Source organism: Coloeus monedula (genome assembly GCF_965178545.1).
Source record: "Coloeus monedula genome assembly, chromosome: 4".
NCBI classification, from domain to species: domain Eukaryota; kingdom Metazoa; phylum Chordata; class Aves; order Passeriformes; family Corvidae; genus Coloeus; species Coloeus monedula.
In genome coordinates this window covers 62039946-62059285 of record NC_138784.1, presented here as the reverse complement: position 1 = coordinate 62059285, position 19340 = coordinate 62039946, and the positions used below count along the sequence as shown (strand labels likewise).

At 38.0% G+C, this 19340-nt stretch overlaps 1 protein-coding gene across 2 annotated transcripts in view; it reads right to left on the bottom strand.

Moving 5' to 3' along the window:
- Positions 1–19105, bottom strand: part of LRRK2 (leucine rich repeat kinase 2) — a 64515-nt gene extending 45410 nt beyond the window's left edge. The window contains exons 1-10 of one of the 2 annotated variants that reach the window (XM_082280884.1): positions 18902–19105; positions 18733–18818; positions 14356–14462; positions 11199–11287; positions 10670–10804; positions 8905–9039; positions 4859–4990; positions 2251–2370; positions 1000–1124; positions 364–443 (exon numbers count right to left, since the gene is read on the bottom strand). In XM_082280884.1, coding sequence (XP_082137010.1) covers positions 364–443; positions 1000–1124; positions 2251–2370; positions 4859–4990; positions 8905–9039; positions 10670–10804; positions 11199–11287; positions 14356–14462; positions 18733–18818; positions 18902–19046 — 1154 coding nt within the window. In that variant the 5' untranslated portion in view covers positions 19047–19105. The remainder of the gene's footprint in view (positions 1–363; positions 444–999; positions 1125–2250; positions 2371–4858; positions 4991–8904; positions 9040–10669; positions 10805–11198; positions 11288–14355; positions 14463–18732; positions 18819–18901) is intronic. The other variant, XM_082280885.1, reaches the window with a different exon arrangement.
- Positions 19106–19340: the final 235 nt, after the last annotated feature.

Genomic DNA, 19340 nt, shown 5'->3' with positions numbered 1-19340 from the left:
TTCATCTGATTTGCAAGAAAATGAGTACTGCTTTTCTACACTCCTTACATGCTAGGTATCTTAATGTTGTCTGTTTTCCTAATTCTTATATTCTTTATCCCTGTTGCAACTGAAGACAAAATCCCTTATGAACTGTAAAAATTAGCTCTAATAGGCTGTGTTCTGACCCTTCATTAAAACACTAGCAGATTTTCCTGAATCAAGGTTAACACACTTTGGAAGACACTTTCCCAGGTTTGGTTGATCATCGTGCATTTCATCTACTACAAAACTAAAAATAATTGAGAAGTGAAATGTCAGGTGGCCTAATAATAGGCACTCATTTTTTTCATTTCTAAAAATCCAGTTTAAGACAACACTGACTGATTATCTCCATCTCCAATCTTCTCATGAAGGTTGCGTTGATACAGAAACAGATTTTTCAAAGCCCAGCACGCAGCCTCCTAAATATAAACCAAGACAAAAACATTAAGAAAATATACCTATAGAAGATTAAAAATATATGAAAAAACTTAAATAGTTTGACTGCTTTTCAGTTCACAAAAGAAGTACAAGGTGCTTTATGTGGAAATAGAACAAAATGTACACTGTCACATTCTTTATAGCTGGAATAGGCTTGAGTTACAAACACATGTGACAATCTCATTACTTGATTTGCATTTTGGTATCTATTTTAGGCCAAGATTAATTCTTCTACTGATGGGCCTGTGTTTGGCTGTTAGATACAGAGGAGGTATGTAAACAACAATCTTTGCATGGCCAAAGTTACAGGCAATAAGCCTCATCTTAACTACCTACATTTGATCCAAAGAAGTAGCTAAAATCTCTTGAGATGAACAAAGATAAGAAAGGCAAGAAAGGTAAGATTTATTCTAAATCTAATCAAGACCTTAAGGCCTTTTTTTGCCTAAGGATATATATGAGAAAAGCATGTGGCTAAACATTTTATTAAATACATAATACAGTCTTTCCATATTCCCATCACCCAGAAATTCTCACCAGCACATCTGTATTTTTTCGGTGTAGTTCTAATGCTTTGTAACATGCTTCCAACCAGCATAACTTTTCTTCCTCCTCCTCCTCCTTTCTTTCTTCTAAATCCCGGTTTAAGAATATCGTTTCAGCTTGAAATATAAAATATTTACCATAAATTCTTACTGTGAAAACAAAACACCTATGTCTCAACTTTTCTGTAGTCATGGAGGCACTCACACTGGCAGTGTTGAAAATCAGTGGGAACATAAGCCTTTTCTGAGAAGGGAGCAATCTTTTGACATAAACTCTAAGACAGACTTGAAAAATGTCTTCAAGGTTATAAAAGGAGTTAAAAACTTAAGTGTAATGTAGTAGATGAGTCACATAATTACAGATCAGTCTAAGCTTTGGCTCTGAAAAGACCTGCATGTACCTCTTTTTGTTGTGTATTTACATACAGAGTACCACAGACATAAAATATAACTGTGAATCATTTGCATGGAACCATTTATTACAGAGCCATCTACACTCTGAAGCAATGCCGTTAAAAAACAAAATGCAAATTGCAGTTGCTAAGAGAGAAATATCTGGTCCCAGAAAGTACAACAGAATTTAAAATATATCATTTTATACCTGTGATTTTTCAGCAATTAATGGGAAGAAAAAGATACCAACATTGAGCGTAATATTTGAGGCATAATGGAATATGTACTGATTTCTAATCTTTGCTATTTTGGAGACTCTTAAACAGCATTTCTACTGACTTTTATATGGAATAATAACTCAGAGACAAAGAGGATCAGATTCTTAGCTTTTTGCCACTAGCTAACTAATTTCTGTCTGAACTGTACTCAAGGGAAAGTTTAAATCTTTTAATTGATTTCAGAACTCAAGCACAAGCATTGATTTTGTGTTGCTACCAACTGCCACAATACGAGTACTGTCATACCTGGCAAACACAACATCAAATCAGTGTTGTTACCACTGGAGACTTTATATTAAGAAGGGATTATCCAAGATTTGTCTATGAATAACCAGTATGCTCTGTTCAGATCTGTCAACATAACTTACCAGCTCTGAACACTGTGCAAATGTTTGGTGTATGGTATGAATACAGACTTATCACAGTGAAACAGTAAACTGTAATCATGTGGGAAATCCAGCTTTGTTGAAGCTGTCCTACCTGAGCCTTTGGTGTTAAAGAAATGGAGTTTGAAATCATTACAGGAAATTACTAGAAAAAAAAAATTAACAAGTAGACAGAGATTTACTCACTTAGAAGAGCTAAACAACTGAGAGCTGCAGCTTGTAACTTTGCATTTTCAGGATATGTTGTAACAGCCTTCACAATGACTTCTGGAACCTTATGTAATACAAGGATATTGAAAAAATTTCCTGAAAACAGATAAGATATCAAATTAATATAAACACATATCTAGAGCTTTACATTTAACATAAATTTCTTGGCACACAATGCACAAACTTTGTAGCAAACATTGGTTTTCTTATTACAGGGCTTGACAAGAAAATTTTGTTTGTTGAAAGAAGAGGTTAAGGATAAAAAACACTTGGGATCTACATTCTTTGTGGGCCTTTTTAATTTTTTTTTTTACAAAAGGCAGAGGTTCTATGCAAAATGAAACACACACTGTCATCAAAATAAGAAAAATACAGTTGGTGTATCACTTGCAGAACTTCCTGCCAGGAAGCAAATGCCATTCTGGTCCTGAATTTCTGCAATGATTTGATTTATCCTATGACGCAAGTAATTTAACCCTGGTTTACTCTCTGGTTTTGCCCTCCTCATTAAATAAATCAAGGCCAACATTATAAATAAAGAGTAGATTCCTTCTGGAGTAGAAGGAAGCCTTTTGATGATAAATATATTTAAAGCATAGCAATTATTATAAGCTGTAAAGTATTTTATGTTACAGGTTGAATATAAGGCACTTTTCAAAAAGCAAGCAAATTCAAATAGCTTTCTTGTTTGTTATAAAAACCTGTATCATAGGTTAGAAAATAATAGAGCAACACTCACTTTGTCAAATATGGTTTGATAGCTATGGTTTCTATTTTGATATTCAATTTCATTTAAATCTTGATTAGCAAAAATGAGAATCAGAGTAGCAACGTGGAAGATCAGTAGTGTGGTCATGTTATATCAGCACTGCTGTTTCTTAATGTATTTTAATGGAAAAGGTATGTTTGTGTAAATATATTACTTACCTAAATAAATTAATAATCTTAGGCTATGTGATGAGTAATTCTGTTGGACTTGTGGCAGGCCTAACAGGTATCAGCCAGTTAAAATTCAAAAGACAGTCAAATCTACGATAGTTATTACCAGATTAGGAAGAATGCAGGATGGTGTTTTTGGAAGCTAGTAGATGCTGACTTTACCATTTCACTGCCAGTTAACATAGATTTAGGAAGACAGTGTCCATCTGAATAACCTGGGAAGAAACACTGGCTATATATATGGAAATCTTCCAGACTATTTCCAAGAGCAGATAGCAATTTCACATCTGTCCCCATAACTGTGTGATGCTGTGAACACTTCTTCCATAACTCTACTACAGCAGCTCTTTATTAAGATGAGGGGCTCAAAGAAGAAATGGATCTTGTGGCTGCTTTCCTGCCACTCTTTGTTGTTGGTCAGCATAAACACATGGCAAACATCTGATTGAAACCAGGCTGGTTGCACTCAGGGCAAGATCAGGCCTGTCATTGAAGTTGCTTGGTTTCCCTGCCTATCTTCAGTTAGCCTTGCACAGCAAACCATTCAAGGTTAGCATCACCTCTTGCCAAAAACCCCTGCAATTACGACCTTAGCAGTCACCATACTTTCTTCAAAATTGTATCTGTCTTTCTGAAGGGGAATGGGAAGTTGCTCTGGGTTGCAGTCAGGTCTGATCTGTATTTTCTACAATATCTGCACAAAGAAGTGGAAACAGATGGTGAAAGGATGGGAACAACTTGATTATGGGGAGTCATGCACTGGTACCAGCATCTGCAGTAGCTTCAGGCCACCACCTGCAAAAATTGGGAAGTCTAACTCTTGATTAAAAAGAACCAGCCATGGAATGAGGGCTGCTCAGGCAGCTGCTCACAGTGGGTTTGTATGCAGCAGGGGGAAAAACATATTTATTTTTATTTGAACTTCCCATTATGTGGTTTTTGGCAACTGCTCAAATGGGTTTATTATAGTTGCAAGTGTGAGAACAGAGCTGCTAGAGGCACAACTTTTTGCCACTGACATTATTTCTTTTGATGTGAAATCAGCCCATTTTAGCCTACACAACCAAAGCACTTTTTCTCAAGTCAAGGCAAATCCAGAACTCAGTGATTCATTCACTGCTGCAGCACAGGGGGCCCCAAGACAGGCACCATCACTGTCAGGAATGCAGCACAGGTATCTGAAGATAAATGCATTGTAAGGAGGAAAACTAGAGTTTTAGAGAATACTTTTCAACTAATTCTGTTGCACCAGTTGTTTCCCCACACATTCACCATTGGTACTTCACAAAATGAAATTTCTAAGTAATTTTCTTCTTTTCTATAGTAACTTTATACAGAATTGGACCTACTGATTTCCAATTCTCATATGGTGCTTCTCACTCTTTTTTGTCTCATTACTTCCCACTAACTTGAGTCTTTTATGGCAGCTTCTCATTGTTACTTATATTTACCACATAAGGACAGCATATTGACTGTGGCCAGGGTTACCTCAATATGTTTGCATCATTAGACACAAGGATCTGACACAAGGATACACCACCCTGAGGATTAACTGGAATAGCAGTTGCTGTTTGTAACGCTCCCGGTTAACTCCAACTCTTACACAGTCAGAATAAACTGAGTATAAACAACTTTGTGAACTTACCCAATGTAAGCTTGTGCAACAAACAGCAACTCACTTCCTGAACTGTTTCGCTATTGGGGAAACTTTTCATCATTTCCACTATAACATTGTAGCAACGAACATTTCCAGACATAAGCACTTCAACATTGCTGGCTAAAGAAAGAAACAGAAACAAAAACGGCTTCTTAAGAGAAAGGGGAAAAAAGAAGTTGACTGGATTCTAATTCAGACTTTAGTTACATAGATTTTAGAAAACTGTGACTATATTTGAGTTTTTGCCTTGCACTTCAAAGGTGGCTTTATTTCTTGGTATGGCCATAAAGGACATTAATGACTATGAACATTTGGAAATAATTCATAAAGTTCAAAGTTCAGATTAACATTTATGGTTCTCTTTCATTCTGTTTCAGGCCATGTAACAGAAACCTCCTCCCAAACCAATCTTAGGTAACTTTTTTCTTAAATGTGAACAAATTGTTTTATAAATACTAAATCAATCTTATAAATGGTGCTTCTAACATGACTGTGATCAAGAACACATTTCACAGTATTTCAGTAATATTCCTGGGGCATGCAATTAAGAAACAATTTAGAATTTTTTTCTTATGAAATCTATTCTGTAGTAATTTATTTGATTGAATTATGTATTTCTGAGTTTTCCTTCTTTTTTTAGGGGGCAAGTTAGGAAGTTATTATTTTCATATGAATTAGATCTACAGTACACCTGTTGTGTACTGAGGGTACTGAAATTTTCATCTAACATTCCTGCAATCTTTTGAAAGCCATTGCAAACCCTGTATTTCACAGAATCACAGAAGGTTTATGTTGGAAGGCAGGGCTAAAAGGTTACCGTGTCCAACCCACGTGTTCAAGCAGGGCTGCCTAGAGCAGGTTGTCCAGATGGCTTCTGAGTATTTCCAAGGATAGAAACTTCAGAGCCCCTCCAAGAAAACTGTGCCAGTGCCTGGTCACTCTCACCCTGTTTACTGTTTATTACTCAGGCCAGATACAGAAACCAACAGGACAATCACATGAGCCCATCTGAAGACAGAATGCATCCATTCCTACTGAGGACAGAGTGATCCCACCCACAGTAATTTCAGGCAAAACATCATCATGGTAGCTAAAACACAGTGTGTGAAAGCATCCTTGTAGTATTTCTATCCAGGGTATGAGACAGAATATGAACCCAAGAAATCTTGGCCAAAATCCTGGCCCAAATGAATGAAAGGGAGTCCTGTCACTGACTCCAAGGGAGTTAGCATTACTCTGCTGAGGTCTATAAATTTTCTTAATTGTTCTTTCAACAGCTTGGCTTCCCTGGATACAACATAAGATAAATATTCACAACTGTATTATTAAAGATAATTAGCCTTTTTTAAAGAGCAGCAAATCTTCAAAATAATACATCTCGAAATATTAAATAATGATAACCTACCAGATGAAAAAGCAAGCTCTGAGTGGGAAGCATTTCTAAAGCACTCTGTTTGATAGTGAAGGAAGGTACCTTTCACAATGCTTTAATATGACAGCCATTTATCATGTCATTCTCAACTGAAAACACATTCCACAAGACAGTATTGTATCACTTCACAGCAAGTTACGATTTCAAAGGTGATACTTATGAGTATAGTGAAACAGTCAGAAGATTTCAAAAGTGATCATTACAAAGAAAGCATAATGAACTGCATGTTGAAATCCTGCAAAATCCAAGCAATGGCACATCTGCAGGGATCACCGTTTCCCAGAACAAGTTAGAGAAAAAGAGGTGGAACAGATAAAATTTAATCTTAACCACCAAAACTTTGTCACCTAAGTTCTCTCAACAATTGATGAAGAGATCTGAGCACTCTGTATGGTGATTCATCCCAACTGTAACAGGAACCTGGTTTAGGGTTAGGTAAATTTCTTCTTGAGGTGACTGTTTCTCCCTACTAAACAGAGGACAAGACCGGCTGGCTCCCTTTGCCTGCCATTTAGATGGGTTAACACTCTGTGATCCATCACTCCACTTTGGAGGACAGTCAGCAGGCAAAGCATTTTTCTCATGCCACAAATACTACTGAGATTTAAGAGTGCTTGTACAGCCCTGGAATAAACACTTATCCTACAGTTTCTTATGTGAGCCACAACAAAGTCTAAATATGTATTAATGAAAGAAGGCATAGTGAGGTACTCATTTGGAATAGAGACTTGAACTTCAGGGTATAGGGAGACATTTTACTACTGGATAAGTTACAGTGTGTACTTACACTGAATTATCTCCTTTATGCTGGCCTTAAAGGAATATATTTTGTTGTGTTCTTGAGGGATGTCACAATCCAAGAGTATGAATACTGGCTTTGCACATTCATGTTTTTCTGTCTGTTTTCAATTTTTCATATTAGAAATTAGAGTATTAAATACCTACTTTAGAGCAGGTCTTTTTCATGCCTTTCTCTTGTTGCAATTCCTTGGTTATAAAGGATTTCCCACTTCATGTAAGTATTTACTGTTTTGAAAAGCACTTAAAATCCTGTATCCTCTTCCCTAGAAAACAGCAGTAACTTCTGGGCTAGGGTAAAATTATTTCTGACTCAAGGAATACTAAACTTTTTAAACATAAACTAGAACAGCAAGAAGTTTGAGAAACAGGAACTAGATAGCTTGGAGTCTGAAATGTGGGACACACAAGTCTAGTTCTTGTTTATTGGGCATACATGGGGCCAGCATGGTTCCTACAGAGCCAGACAGGATGTATGAGCAAGGCTTTGTAAGTAAACACTTTTGCAGGAGGTACATCATTATGCACCTCATGAAAGACATGAATAGCAGAACCCTGCTCTATGCTTCTCAAAATTTTATCAGCAGGAAGCTGATAAAAAGCTGCCTCTGTGTCAACAAGATCAAATTGCTGTCAACAAATTGATACAAAACATCAAACACATTTCTCAGGATCTGGTTTTGTGTAGAACAGGGACTGCTGTTATCAGAAGACAAGAGATAACAAAAACATTTTCTTCCAGTCTTACTGCACAACACCTGAGGACACTGTAAGACTACCACATGCACAGTTCTACCAATGCTTGCCATTGCAGACACCACTAAATGACCACTGTGGGTGTCTGATATCTTTTACCCAGGCCTGGCCACTGAGTTTATATGGGCAATTTTCCCTTTGTGGAATAGACTTTGCCAAGAATACTCTTTACCTGCTACCCAAACTCATTGAAGATTTATTTAGTCAATAAATGTATCTTACTTTTCAAGTATTAAAAGATGACAGGGCAGGGTCTTGAACTTCAGTCTACAAAACTATGATAAAGCATCTTTGTTACTACTTACTCCAAGAGGAAGAAAGTATTTTTCTGTTGTTCAGGAGAGATTTCTGCATTAAGGGTTAAATTTAAAAAAAAATCCCATTAAAAATTAAAAGTATTTCCCTGTTGCTGCCCATTCCGAGCTTCCCTTCCCCCTCCCCAAGACAAGCCAGGACTTGCCCCTGCCGTGTGCTCTGAACTCCTCTGCTCCAAGCGCGGGCAAAACCAAATGTAAATCAAACTCTTTAGCAGTGTCTGATTGGCCGCTCACCCCGGGTCCGCCTCCAGTCCTCCCCTTTCCCCTTCTCCGAATAAAAGAAGGGCCCAAGAGGGGGCCCGCCGTCTTTGGTTTGCAATCCTTCTGCGAACATCTGTGTGCTTCTGTTTCCATTTGAAAGCTTCTAATTGTGGGAATTAGGCAAGCTGAAAGCTGCATTTCTCCCTCTTTGCTTCTGCTGGTGGTATCAGCTTTGCAGTTACCATTTGCTGCTTTTAGAGCTACTGAAATGCTGGATTGCCCGTGCTACCTCTCTAGGCTGCCCGAGGCTTTCTAAGGCATTGAACCACAAGCCTAGCCGGTAAAAGTGCTGTGAGTATCTCCGCATTTCCCAAAGAAAACAGGAAGGTGATTTGTCTGGCAACTCCCAACCAGTTCTCAATGATTTTTTGCAATCACATAAAGATTACTTTTCACAATCACAGAAAGTGTGAGCTGATGCACACTGTGGGAGAAAAGCAATTGAAAATAACTTCTAATAATACACTTACTTGGACCAGCTAAGGAATGTAATGAATAAAGTGCAGGAAGAATCACCTCTTCTTTCTCTGGAAACTCTTTAAATACTTTCAGTATGATCATATGATCTTTGCTTTCAACAAATTCAGTCAGCTGCTCTTCTGGAACTAAATTGAAAGGCAAGAGATACAGTATATTTTGAGGAAATAATTCTTATCCTGGTATATCATGAGAAAAGACAACTGTTTTTATCAAGTTTCATTATATTTATTTTCTATGTTTCACAGAAAGTATTCTCCATACACATCATCTTTCATGAGTATGGCTTTTTTAACTAAAAACTGAGCTACTTTATAAACACATTTTTCTAGTTTGCACTTTATGTAATTGAGTTTTGACTTTCAAATGCTACCTTGTGAATCAGTATTTTAAAAGTCTTTTAGCCTTTTTCACAGAATGAAATTTAGATAACCCAAACCAAGACAGTATATAAGCTAGGGAAAAGTTAAGCATACAGTGAAGAAAAAAAAAAAAAAAATGGAATGCCATTTTGCATACTCAGTGATGTTACTTAATTTTTCTTCCTTTTTTTACTAATGGACTTTTTTCCATAAAGCCATGCTTTCATAATATCTTACCTTAATGGCTTAAGGTTTTTCCATTCCTGGCCCCTGTTATTCATACTGACATAACTGTGTGGCTGTGCAATGAACCAGATATGGGAACTGACCCAGGATGAGAAAGAGCACCTTTTAAATTTCACAAGCAGAATCATTTTCTGAATCTGGCTCAAGATAAGGCTAGGCAAATATCCACATAACAATAACTGACAAGGTGACTCAGAAGCAGAAAAAAGGAGGCAGGAGCAATCTAGGAACTTGTCACATCGGTGCTGCCATCAAGAAGAAGGTATGCAGGTCTGTACCAGCAGCCAGATCTGTGAAAATCTGGCACTTATAAAAAACATGCAAAGAAAATGTAAGAAGTTCAGACTTTTGTGGAGACTGAAGAGAAAATACAGCAGGGCGAAAGTATTTAGGGACAGGAAGAGGGGAAAGAACAGAGAAGATAATTTCAAGCACACATGTGGGAGAAAGACTTAAAAAAACCAGTATAAAATGGTGCTGAAAAGAACCAATCTGAAGAACTGGAGACTATCTTAGAAGCAAAGGAGTACAGCAGAGTGATAGCATTTCTCAATATTTATTTTGAATCAAGAAACTCAATTCAAAGCCAGAGGGCTACAACATGGAGACTTCTGGCCATGACATGCACAGTTCCTGAGATGTCTGCAAAAATTCAATATATGGTGACTTCATTTTTCAGAATAAATGGGAATATTGTATGGATATATGATCACTTTTTAGTATTGTCAGAGTAAAAAGCAGAATCAAATATTTTTCTGAAGTACAAACATTTTGCTTGATTTTAGAACTGTTCACATTCCTAAAATGTACCAGTCTTTAAATACACAATTCTGTTTTTGAGAATTAAAATCAAATGTCGCTTTTCTTTCTTCCAGTTACTGACCAATGTTAAATCCCATCTTTCCAGTTAACTCTGGAGTTAGAAATTAAGGGACATTTTGATTTTTTAAAAGATGTCATATTCATTGTTCTAATTTAGAAAATTTGTGATATTGCTTGGAAAGTCTGTTTTGTGCCAGCTCATTTAAAGAACAGACAATACACAAATCAATCTGGAATGCAAAAATTCATTTATTGCATTTAAATAAATATCTGCGATCCCTCCCAGCCTATACCTTTTTCTAATGCAATAAACTACATGATTAAATACCTTTCTCAAAAAGTTTGTGTAATGCTTTACATCCATGCTGCTGGATCTCTTCATTTTTAGGGAAGGTGTGCATGGCATTAAATACCAAGGAAAACACATCCACCTCTTCTTCCAAGAGCAGGAAAGCAATTATGTCTGAACAGCAGAAGAGATTACATGTTGCACTGATTATTCCTCAACATTTTCATTGAAACACTGTAAAATCCAAAATTCTTTAATACTGCCCTTAAAATTTACTCTGACAGTTCAAATCCAGCTTTGTATAACCAATGGCAAAATTCTCTCTTAAGGTAACATTTCACAATAGAACTGATGTTCTAAAACTTTACTGCTAAAAGACAGCTCATACCTACCTGGGAAAAAGGTGCAAAATAGTACTCTTATTATTTTGTATACAAATACAAATGACAAGTGACTTCACGGAGTAAAATAGAGAGAAAAATCCAGTCTGCGATGTACAGTCACACATTTTATATCAGTTCTGTGTTTTAAAGGTTTAGACGAAATAGGAAAGTAAAGCACACAATACCTGACATGAGGAGTAGATTTAATGCTTTTAGTCCTATTACTGAAAGATTTATATTTCCTTTGTGGACTGTAAGCATTTTAAGAATCTGCCTAAAAATTAGAAACAAAAAAAAAAGGGAAAAAAGAGTTATAGCTAAAGAAATATTGACACAACGTCTTATCAAACATTTACTTTGAAAACAGAAGTAATTACAGAAATTAGCAAAACCTTAAAAAGCTCTCAATTTTTTAAAAACCTTTTATTTCAGCTTATGTTTTTTCAAGTCGCCAATGAAGTAATACTGGAATTTTAACTACAATCATACTTCATTAAAATACTGATGTATAATTTATCCAATTTACTTTCATTTTTAGTTAGTTATGTGAATTAATTCTGCAGTCATTCAGGAGGTGGTTCCTCTCCAGAGCACCAGGCTGTGGAGTGTGGACAGCACAGCACTGCTCTGCTTGCTGCAAGAGCTCAGTTACACTGAACAATCAAGTGTTTGGTGGAAGAGAAGTAGCAGTTTCCCATCCCAGCTGAAAAACTTGAACAGCATCTTGATGAACTCTACCCTAAGTTTCAGTCATACAGCATTTACATGATGCTGGACAAATCACTAAAAAGAAACAGTTCCTTGCACACTCCTTGCTTTCTGTATCTCTGTTCTGACTTGTTAAACAGAGAGAGCCAAACAATGCCAAGTACTGCAAAATCCAGGTCATGTATCAAATTAGGCACCTAAAAATCGGTAGATACTTTTAACATATTTTACTCAAACTACTATCTGTAAAGCAGTGACTAAAAATCTGTAACACCTCTTTAAAAAAAAAAAAATTAAAGCATTGATTTCACACTGAATGAAGCATATCTCAAGGGGGGGTGGAACTGTAATTAAAAACTAAATTAAAATGCATAGACTTACACACAAAAAAAAACAAAGAAACTTTTTTTTAAACTTTTTATTATTTTAGAGAGCTGGACTCTGCCATTTTAATAATCCTCAAATGTGAATCCTTGCATATATAATATCCAATAAAACTGGATTGTGCAGTAGTTTGTGGTAAATTAGTTGATATTCTTGACCTGTCTTGAAAAACATAAGCAGCACTTGAAGTTTCATCCAAATTTCCTACCCCAGCTCTGGCAATGATGTTTTTTGCCTTGCTAAAGTCTAAATTTATAAGCTGGAATGAATGTATCACTGTTTTCCATTCATACTATGATGCTTCTAGTTTCTCTCTCCTCTGTTATAGCACTGGTGTCCTAGCTATGATGACCAAAGTAGACATGAGAGGCAAAATCTGATAGGAGTAATAACATCCTTTACCTTTAGAAAATTCCCTCCCATATACCCTCCCATTTCAAATATAACATGAAGAAGGATGTAAAACTTTCTAAACCTCTTCTGCTGTAGGAGAGTTTAACATAAGAGATTACAAAACATCTCGTGAAGTCTCTTTAAGCTTGTAGAAAGAATGCAAATACACTGAAGGAAATTCTCTTTCTCTTCACAGTGATAGCGACTATTTAATTATTTACCACACTGCCTGTCAAGAACACCTGAATCAATAGCAACCTACCATTTGTAAACATGACTGCAGCATAGTCAAGTTGGGTCGTAGCTGAGAGACAAATGAAATAAATGCTTTTTCTATATTCAGATTCCTATTCTCCTAAAATAGTTACACACACAAAAGGGAAAATCTCTTGCAAAAAAAAATGAACTTTTCTTCTCTATTGTAACTGTTTCCTGCCTTCCTGTAAACAGCAAGTATTCATTATGGTGTTGATTCACTGCTATTCTCGTCCACTTCATGCACAAGGAACATGAGATATAATTTAGCTGGCTTGCTCTGCCTTTGGCACTGACAGAAGCGCCTGAGCCCACTCCCCCACTAAGAATAAATCTCTCCACAGCAAGGAAAACTATCAACATGTCAGACAGGGATACACAGTTGGCTAAAATATTGGTACTGAGAAGGAATCATGTACAGCAACGCTATCATCAGATCCTTAGTGAAGTTTGAGTTTGAAAGGGATGCTTTGTTAATTGCACACACTGCGTGGGCGCTGAGGAGGCTGTGGGAAAGATCAGCCCCAGAAAGTAATTCTTCTGGGACCTGAGAATGAACAGCAGTATCTCCAGCTCCCAGAACAACTTTCAGTCAATTAACAAAGCTGCCAGAGAAATGGTAACTATCATGTGCAGCTCAGTTTTTTCTTGCTCATGAAAAGCAACCCAAATCACTTTTGCTTTCCAACAAAAACCACCAACATATCTTTCAAAGGAGTTCATTCCCCTACTGACCATGTATTCTAGCCACTATAAAACAAATAAACAAACCCCCACAAAATCAAAATGCATCTTCATGCTATCTTTCAACAGCAACCTTTCCAAGGAAGGGTGTGGTGAGGACTATGGAGGCAGATTCACTAGGTTACAAGGCTGTGCTTGTTGCTGTCATTATCAGCCCTGAAGGCAGCAATCTGTCCAAGAGAGAGAACACCAAACCAACCCCTATAAGCATCGACCCTACATCTACAATTAGCATTTGTTACTGGGCAACTATTCAGCCAACCTATATGGGTGTTCATCCCATCTAACCACAGACATCCAGAAAACACTTCTTTAGGCTTCCTTTGACAGCTGATGGAGAAGAGCTGAGCAAGCCCAAGCCACAATTTGCTCCACTTACTAAAAAGATAGAACAAACCATCCCTTCTGAAGGCAATTGTAAATACTTACTTTTAAGATAATAATAAGAGGTGTGACAAAATCTCTTCTTCTTGATTTACACTACTTTAGGCTTGTGGATATAATTTCTCACATTTGAAAGAAAACACATAAACATCCAGGTAATACTGCACCTGTCAAAAAGGTTACTTGTCTTTTTTTTTTTAATGTGTAGTGGAATTTCCTATATTTCAGTTTGGGCCCCTTGCTTCTCATCCTGTCACTGAGTGCCCCTAAGAAAGGCCTGGCTCAATCTCCTTTACTTTCTGCACCAGGTATTTATATACACAGATAAGATCCTTGTTCATGTGAGTGTCAGATTCTGAAGGCTGAAAAAATCCACAAAAAACCTGATGTAATAACTTTATATATTCTATTGCATATATAGGCTACCAAAATTACCAAGCTTTCTGGCAGACTCTTTGCATACAAAATACTTACTGGTGAACACCCAGTACTTCCCAGTCCTTCCCAACATCCTTAGGAGCTATGTTTTGTAGAGTACTTGGGCAAATTTCTATTAATTTACAAAGAAGTGACCAGCCCATCTGTAAAACAAAAATGCAGCTATTTTAGAATAGATATTCTGCTTGGAACTTCAACATTGTCCTCTAATCCTTGGCTTTTGCAAGACAGCTGTTCTGTTACCTAGCTAAATCAGTATGGGAAAATTAATTAACACACAACAAATGGAATGAAAAGTTAAAAGATGGAAGCAAAACACATGCTAATGATTCTGAATGCAGTGCTTGCAGGAACACATCACTCTAAATCTGCTTCAGCATTGCTTCAGGATAAAGGGCACACAGTTAAACGAGATGCTGACAGACAGAAACATATGCTGTGATCCATAATATGTCATCACTGGCCAGGGAAACCCCCTGCACTATTACAGGTAGTTCAGCCTTATTGAAAAATGTGTGTTTTCATAAGAACTTGCCATTTAATTGAAAATTTTAAGGATAAAGTATAGGTTTTTAAAGGTGTTCAATGTTTTAAATGGGGATGAGATACGTAAACAATTACCACACATTTCATATTTTTGCCATCAACCCTCAGTACCATGTGCTTTCAATATGTAACAAAGGCAGTGCAAGTTTTGAGATCATAAGAAGTGAAAGACAACTAAACCAAATGTATTTGTTCTTAATAACTACCTGTTCTATCCTATGCAAATTCTTTGACTTTCAAACATCTGTAAATAATGCCAAAACCTAAAAATATTCCTCTTTGATCTTCTGTGTTGAAGAAATCTGGTCTCTTACAAATGTTTACAGGCTGATATGATTGAATAGGCTGCAGTGAGGAAGCAGTAAGCAAAATCTGTACAAAGAAATAACCAATGAAAGAAAATCCCTATGTATTGAAAGAAAACAGTGAACTGTGAAATGTCAAGTCAAGATGATGCAGATTCTACAAAAAGGAATTATGAAAAGGCATATGAGTTTCCTTGAGCATATAAGTAAATGAAAAGGTGGAAGCAGGCCTGTGTGCTTTAAGAATAGAGTCAAGACAGAAGACAATATGTCACAAAGACTCTATGCATAACTGGATCACTTTTTTACAGAAGAGTTATGTAAAGCAAAGAGGTCAAGATGGGACAGCCAAAACCAGGAATGTAAATGGCTACCTCCAAAGAGTTTAACAGCAAAGTTCATATAAAGTGCATGATCCCTAAACCTGCAATCAGTATGACTAGAGACATGGAATTACAAGTCTGGTAGTGTAGAGTCACCCACAGAACAGCATAAGCTTGAATCTAGACAGCTCTCCTGACAGCACTGTAAAACATGCAAAAAGCGATGTAGCTCCCTGGGGACTGGAATTCTACTTTTGTTTTTCACATACTTGGTTGCAGTGTGAGCATAGCCCATATCTGCAGTACTTTTGTTTCTGTTTCAGTTTAGATTTGCTGAGCCAAATGTTTTAAGCCAATTACAACCTTAATGTCTGCAGATTGAGCTTGACCATGAGCCAGTTTCCATGCACTTGTCTTCCTTGGATAGCAAGCTGCCTTGCCCTGCATGAGACTACAAATCATTTACTATGAACATTCGGGCTGGTTTGTGTAACTGAGTCCTAACTAAGTGTAGGTACAATGAATAGTCTTAGCAGCCATCAGTCCTCTCCAAGATGAGGATATGTCATTCCCTAATTTTCCATATTCCAAGCAAAACAGGGTTTATCAGGGTAATTTCAAAAACATTGTAGAGGTGACTATTAATTGATAAGCTGTTTATTCCTTAGAAAAGATTTTATTTTAGAAGTCACACTTTATAAGAACACCTTAACTGCTTTTATAAAATTTAGAATCTGGTGAAAACTTGCTTAATGACTTTAGAAAATTCCTTTCTGTATTAACTGTTTCTGATGAATTTTATATTCCCAATAAACATTCTTATTTGGATTGTTAGGACTCCCAAGTATTGACAAACATTTATCAGAACTGTGGATCCAAAGAAGACCAATGGAAACATCTGACCTGCTGACATGTGGCCTATTTTACAATATTAAAATCACAACCTGGGGTAACAGAGAGCTTATCAGCTGTTTAATAATTATGTAAGAAACCAAGGGTCTTTTAAATAACAGAAATCCTAAAGGCTACAGGGAAGGGAAATAAAGCAAACAAAGATGTCCTTATAAACATTCAAACAGGCCGCTACATACAGAAACAGTTGGTAGCAGCACTGAAACTCATTTTTAAATCAGACCCTTTTCGTTTCTAGCATGCAATTGATTTATATTACATTAGGTCACACCATCTACGTGAGACAATAAAGCTCTGCTGACTGCTCTTTACTCAAGTGCACTCATATTTTGCTCTAGAGTTTCTAAGCTCCTCCAGTCATTGCCAGAGTAAATGCAGAAAACTACCCTCTTTACTTAAAGACACATATTTTACTTTCAGGAACTACTGGCTTTCCACACCAGTACCTTCCTACTTCTGAAGGAGCTTGCAGGGTTTATGCCTGCAGTCTGACTTGCAATATTGATCTAGTAGGCAAATTTACCCTGTACAAGTCAGTGGAACAACAACATAATGTGATGTTTTGTAATCAGTTAAGGAGGGGAGGTAAAGAAAATTCTCACTTCAGGTATGTCTCTGTGTTTATTCTCTTATGTCAATCAATTTTTTTACAATGCCAAAAGTAAAAGGAAATTGATTAATTACTTATTCAATAAAAAATCATTAATACTGCAAAGAGACTGCACTGAAATCAGGATCTCATTACTTCACCACTTCTGTAAAGTGAGAATTGTTTATTCACAAAGACTACAAACAAATAGCAGTGAACGAAGCAAAAAGACAGAGCTGTACTTATATAGCATGAATGTTTGTTAACATCTGAACTGAATGTGAAAGAAGAGCTGCCCAAGACATTTTATAGGGAATGGGATTTGAGCTTTGCACTGGCTGTGAATTTCCCACTGCAACACAATATAGTAATGCAAAGGAGGTCCAGGACTTCTAAAGTGAAACACTGTATGACTGCAAATGCAGGCAGGTAGAAAATTAAAACTAATTTTAAAATTTGGCATTAGAGTGAGGTATTTTAATAGAGTTAAAATGAAAATTAATCACTATCTTCTGTATGCAATTCAGAGAGTCTTGCGCTATCATTTCATACCTATTTCTTGTTGTGATTGATGTTTTACTTGCAAGTTTAAACTTCTGAGCAAAGGTTTTATAAACTCTTATATATGTAATATGCTTTATCTTGAAAATAACTGTTGATTAATCTTCCTGTATTTCTTAACAACCTGACAATTGAATAGTAAAATAAGTAAAACCTTAAGATACTGCACAAATATTTAGTCTTCAAAGAAAACCTGAGATCATTGTTATTTCAGATTAATCACTACAGAAGTACAACTTCATACTTAATCTGAATTTTGGGCTTTTGACCTCTAGCTAAGGTCTAGTACACAGAAAAACCCCCAAACCGAAAACCTTTAAAATACATTATTATTTAAGAGGCATTTGCAATATAATACATGTTTTGCCTTCTAGTTGAATTGAAAAAAAACCCAAAACATGCAAAAAATATTGTAACTATATAAATGGGCCTAATAATTAAAAAAAAAAAAAAATCAAGTGATTTTCACAGAAATCTGGAGCTTATGAATATCCTCTATGCACAGCATAGTCAGAAATTTAATATATGCCTGCCAGGAAGGAGCTGTTTCGTATGACAAGTCTGGCAGCTGTACTGTAACTACAAAATCAAATTGTGCAAGTGCCACACCTAGTCCAAATGGGCCAATGCTAAATTACAGGAGCAGGCAGGCAGAACCTTAAATTGCAGAACCTACTCTTAGCTAAAATATTCCCCCCTGCCTTTAAAAAACTGTGCTAGCACAACTCTCAAGAATATGGCTACATACACATGAATTCATATCGTAAAATCATGCTTTTCGGACGTTTGTCTGACCATAGCAAAATTCAATATGGACACATCAAAATTATATAAGATAACATTACCGGTAATTTAGAACCCTACATTATTACACAGTATTCACATTGCCTTATTTCTATTTTCTATTTCGCCTCCTTCTCCCGGTAAAAACAGACACAGCCAGTGGCGTCTGCAGTAAGTTGGAACGCTTGGTCCCTTTAAATGCCAGCGGTGACAGCGCCCTTCTACAGATCAGAGCACTTCATGAAGCGGCCCAGGAGACAGACAGCAAGTTAAGGAGGAATCAACAAGCCGAACAAGAACTTTATCCCGGGAAGGGCCGCGCGCTCGCTCATCCCGCGGAGCGCAGCCGGAGCGGGGGAAGCGGCCCCGGCCCCCGCCCTGCCCGGCCCCTGACCTGCTGCACGCCCGCCGCTCCCGGGTACAGATCCACCACCAGCAGCAGGGGCACGTGGACATTTTTGCCGCTGAAGAGCCGGGGAGCTGTGGGGGGACAGAGAAGACAGAGAGACAGCGTTAGCGACCGGCGGCGGGCGGGACAGGGCAGGGCAGGGCAGGGCCCTCACCGCTCTGCCGGGCCGCCAGCTCCAGCAGGTCACTCAGGGTCTGCACCAGCGTCTCCAGCCGCTTCCTCTCCTGGACGTTTTGGAGCCGGACGACCAGCTTCCTCAGGGCTTGTTCCTCCCCCTCCTCAGGGCCGCCGCTGGCCATGGCCGACCCGCTGCCCTCTCCGTGCCCATCCGCCGGTCGGCGGGACGAAGGCTGGGCCGGGCTGGGCTGGGCTGGGCGGTGCGGGCCTGTCCCGCTGCTGCGGCCCCGCAGTGCCGCCGCCCGGCCGGCGTCACGCGGCCCTCCCGAGCTGCCCCTGCCGCGGCCTCTGGCCCCTCCCACGGCGCTGCTCCATGGACACGGCCAAGAACCGGCCCCCGCGGGCGACCGGCCCCCGGTAACCCCTGGTAAACGCCCGCGGGACACGCGCAAGCGCCCGGCAAACAGAACAGACCC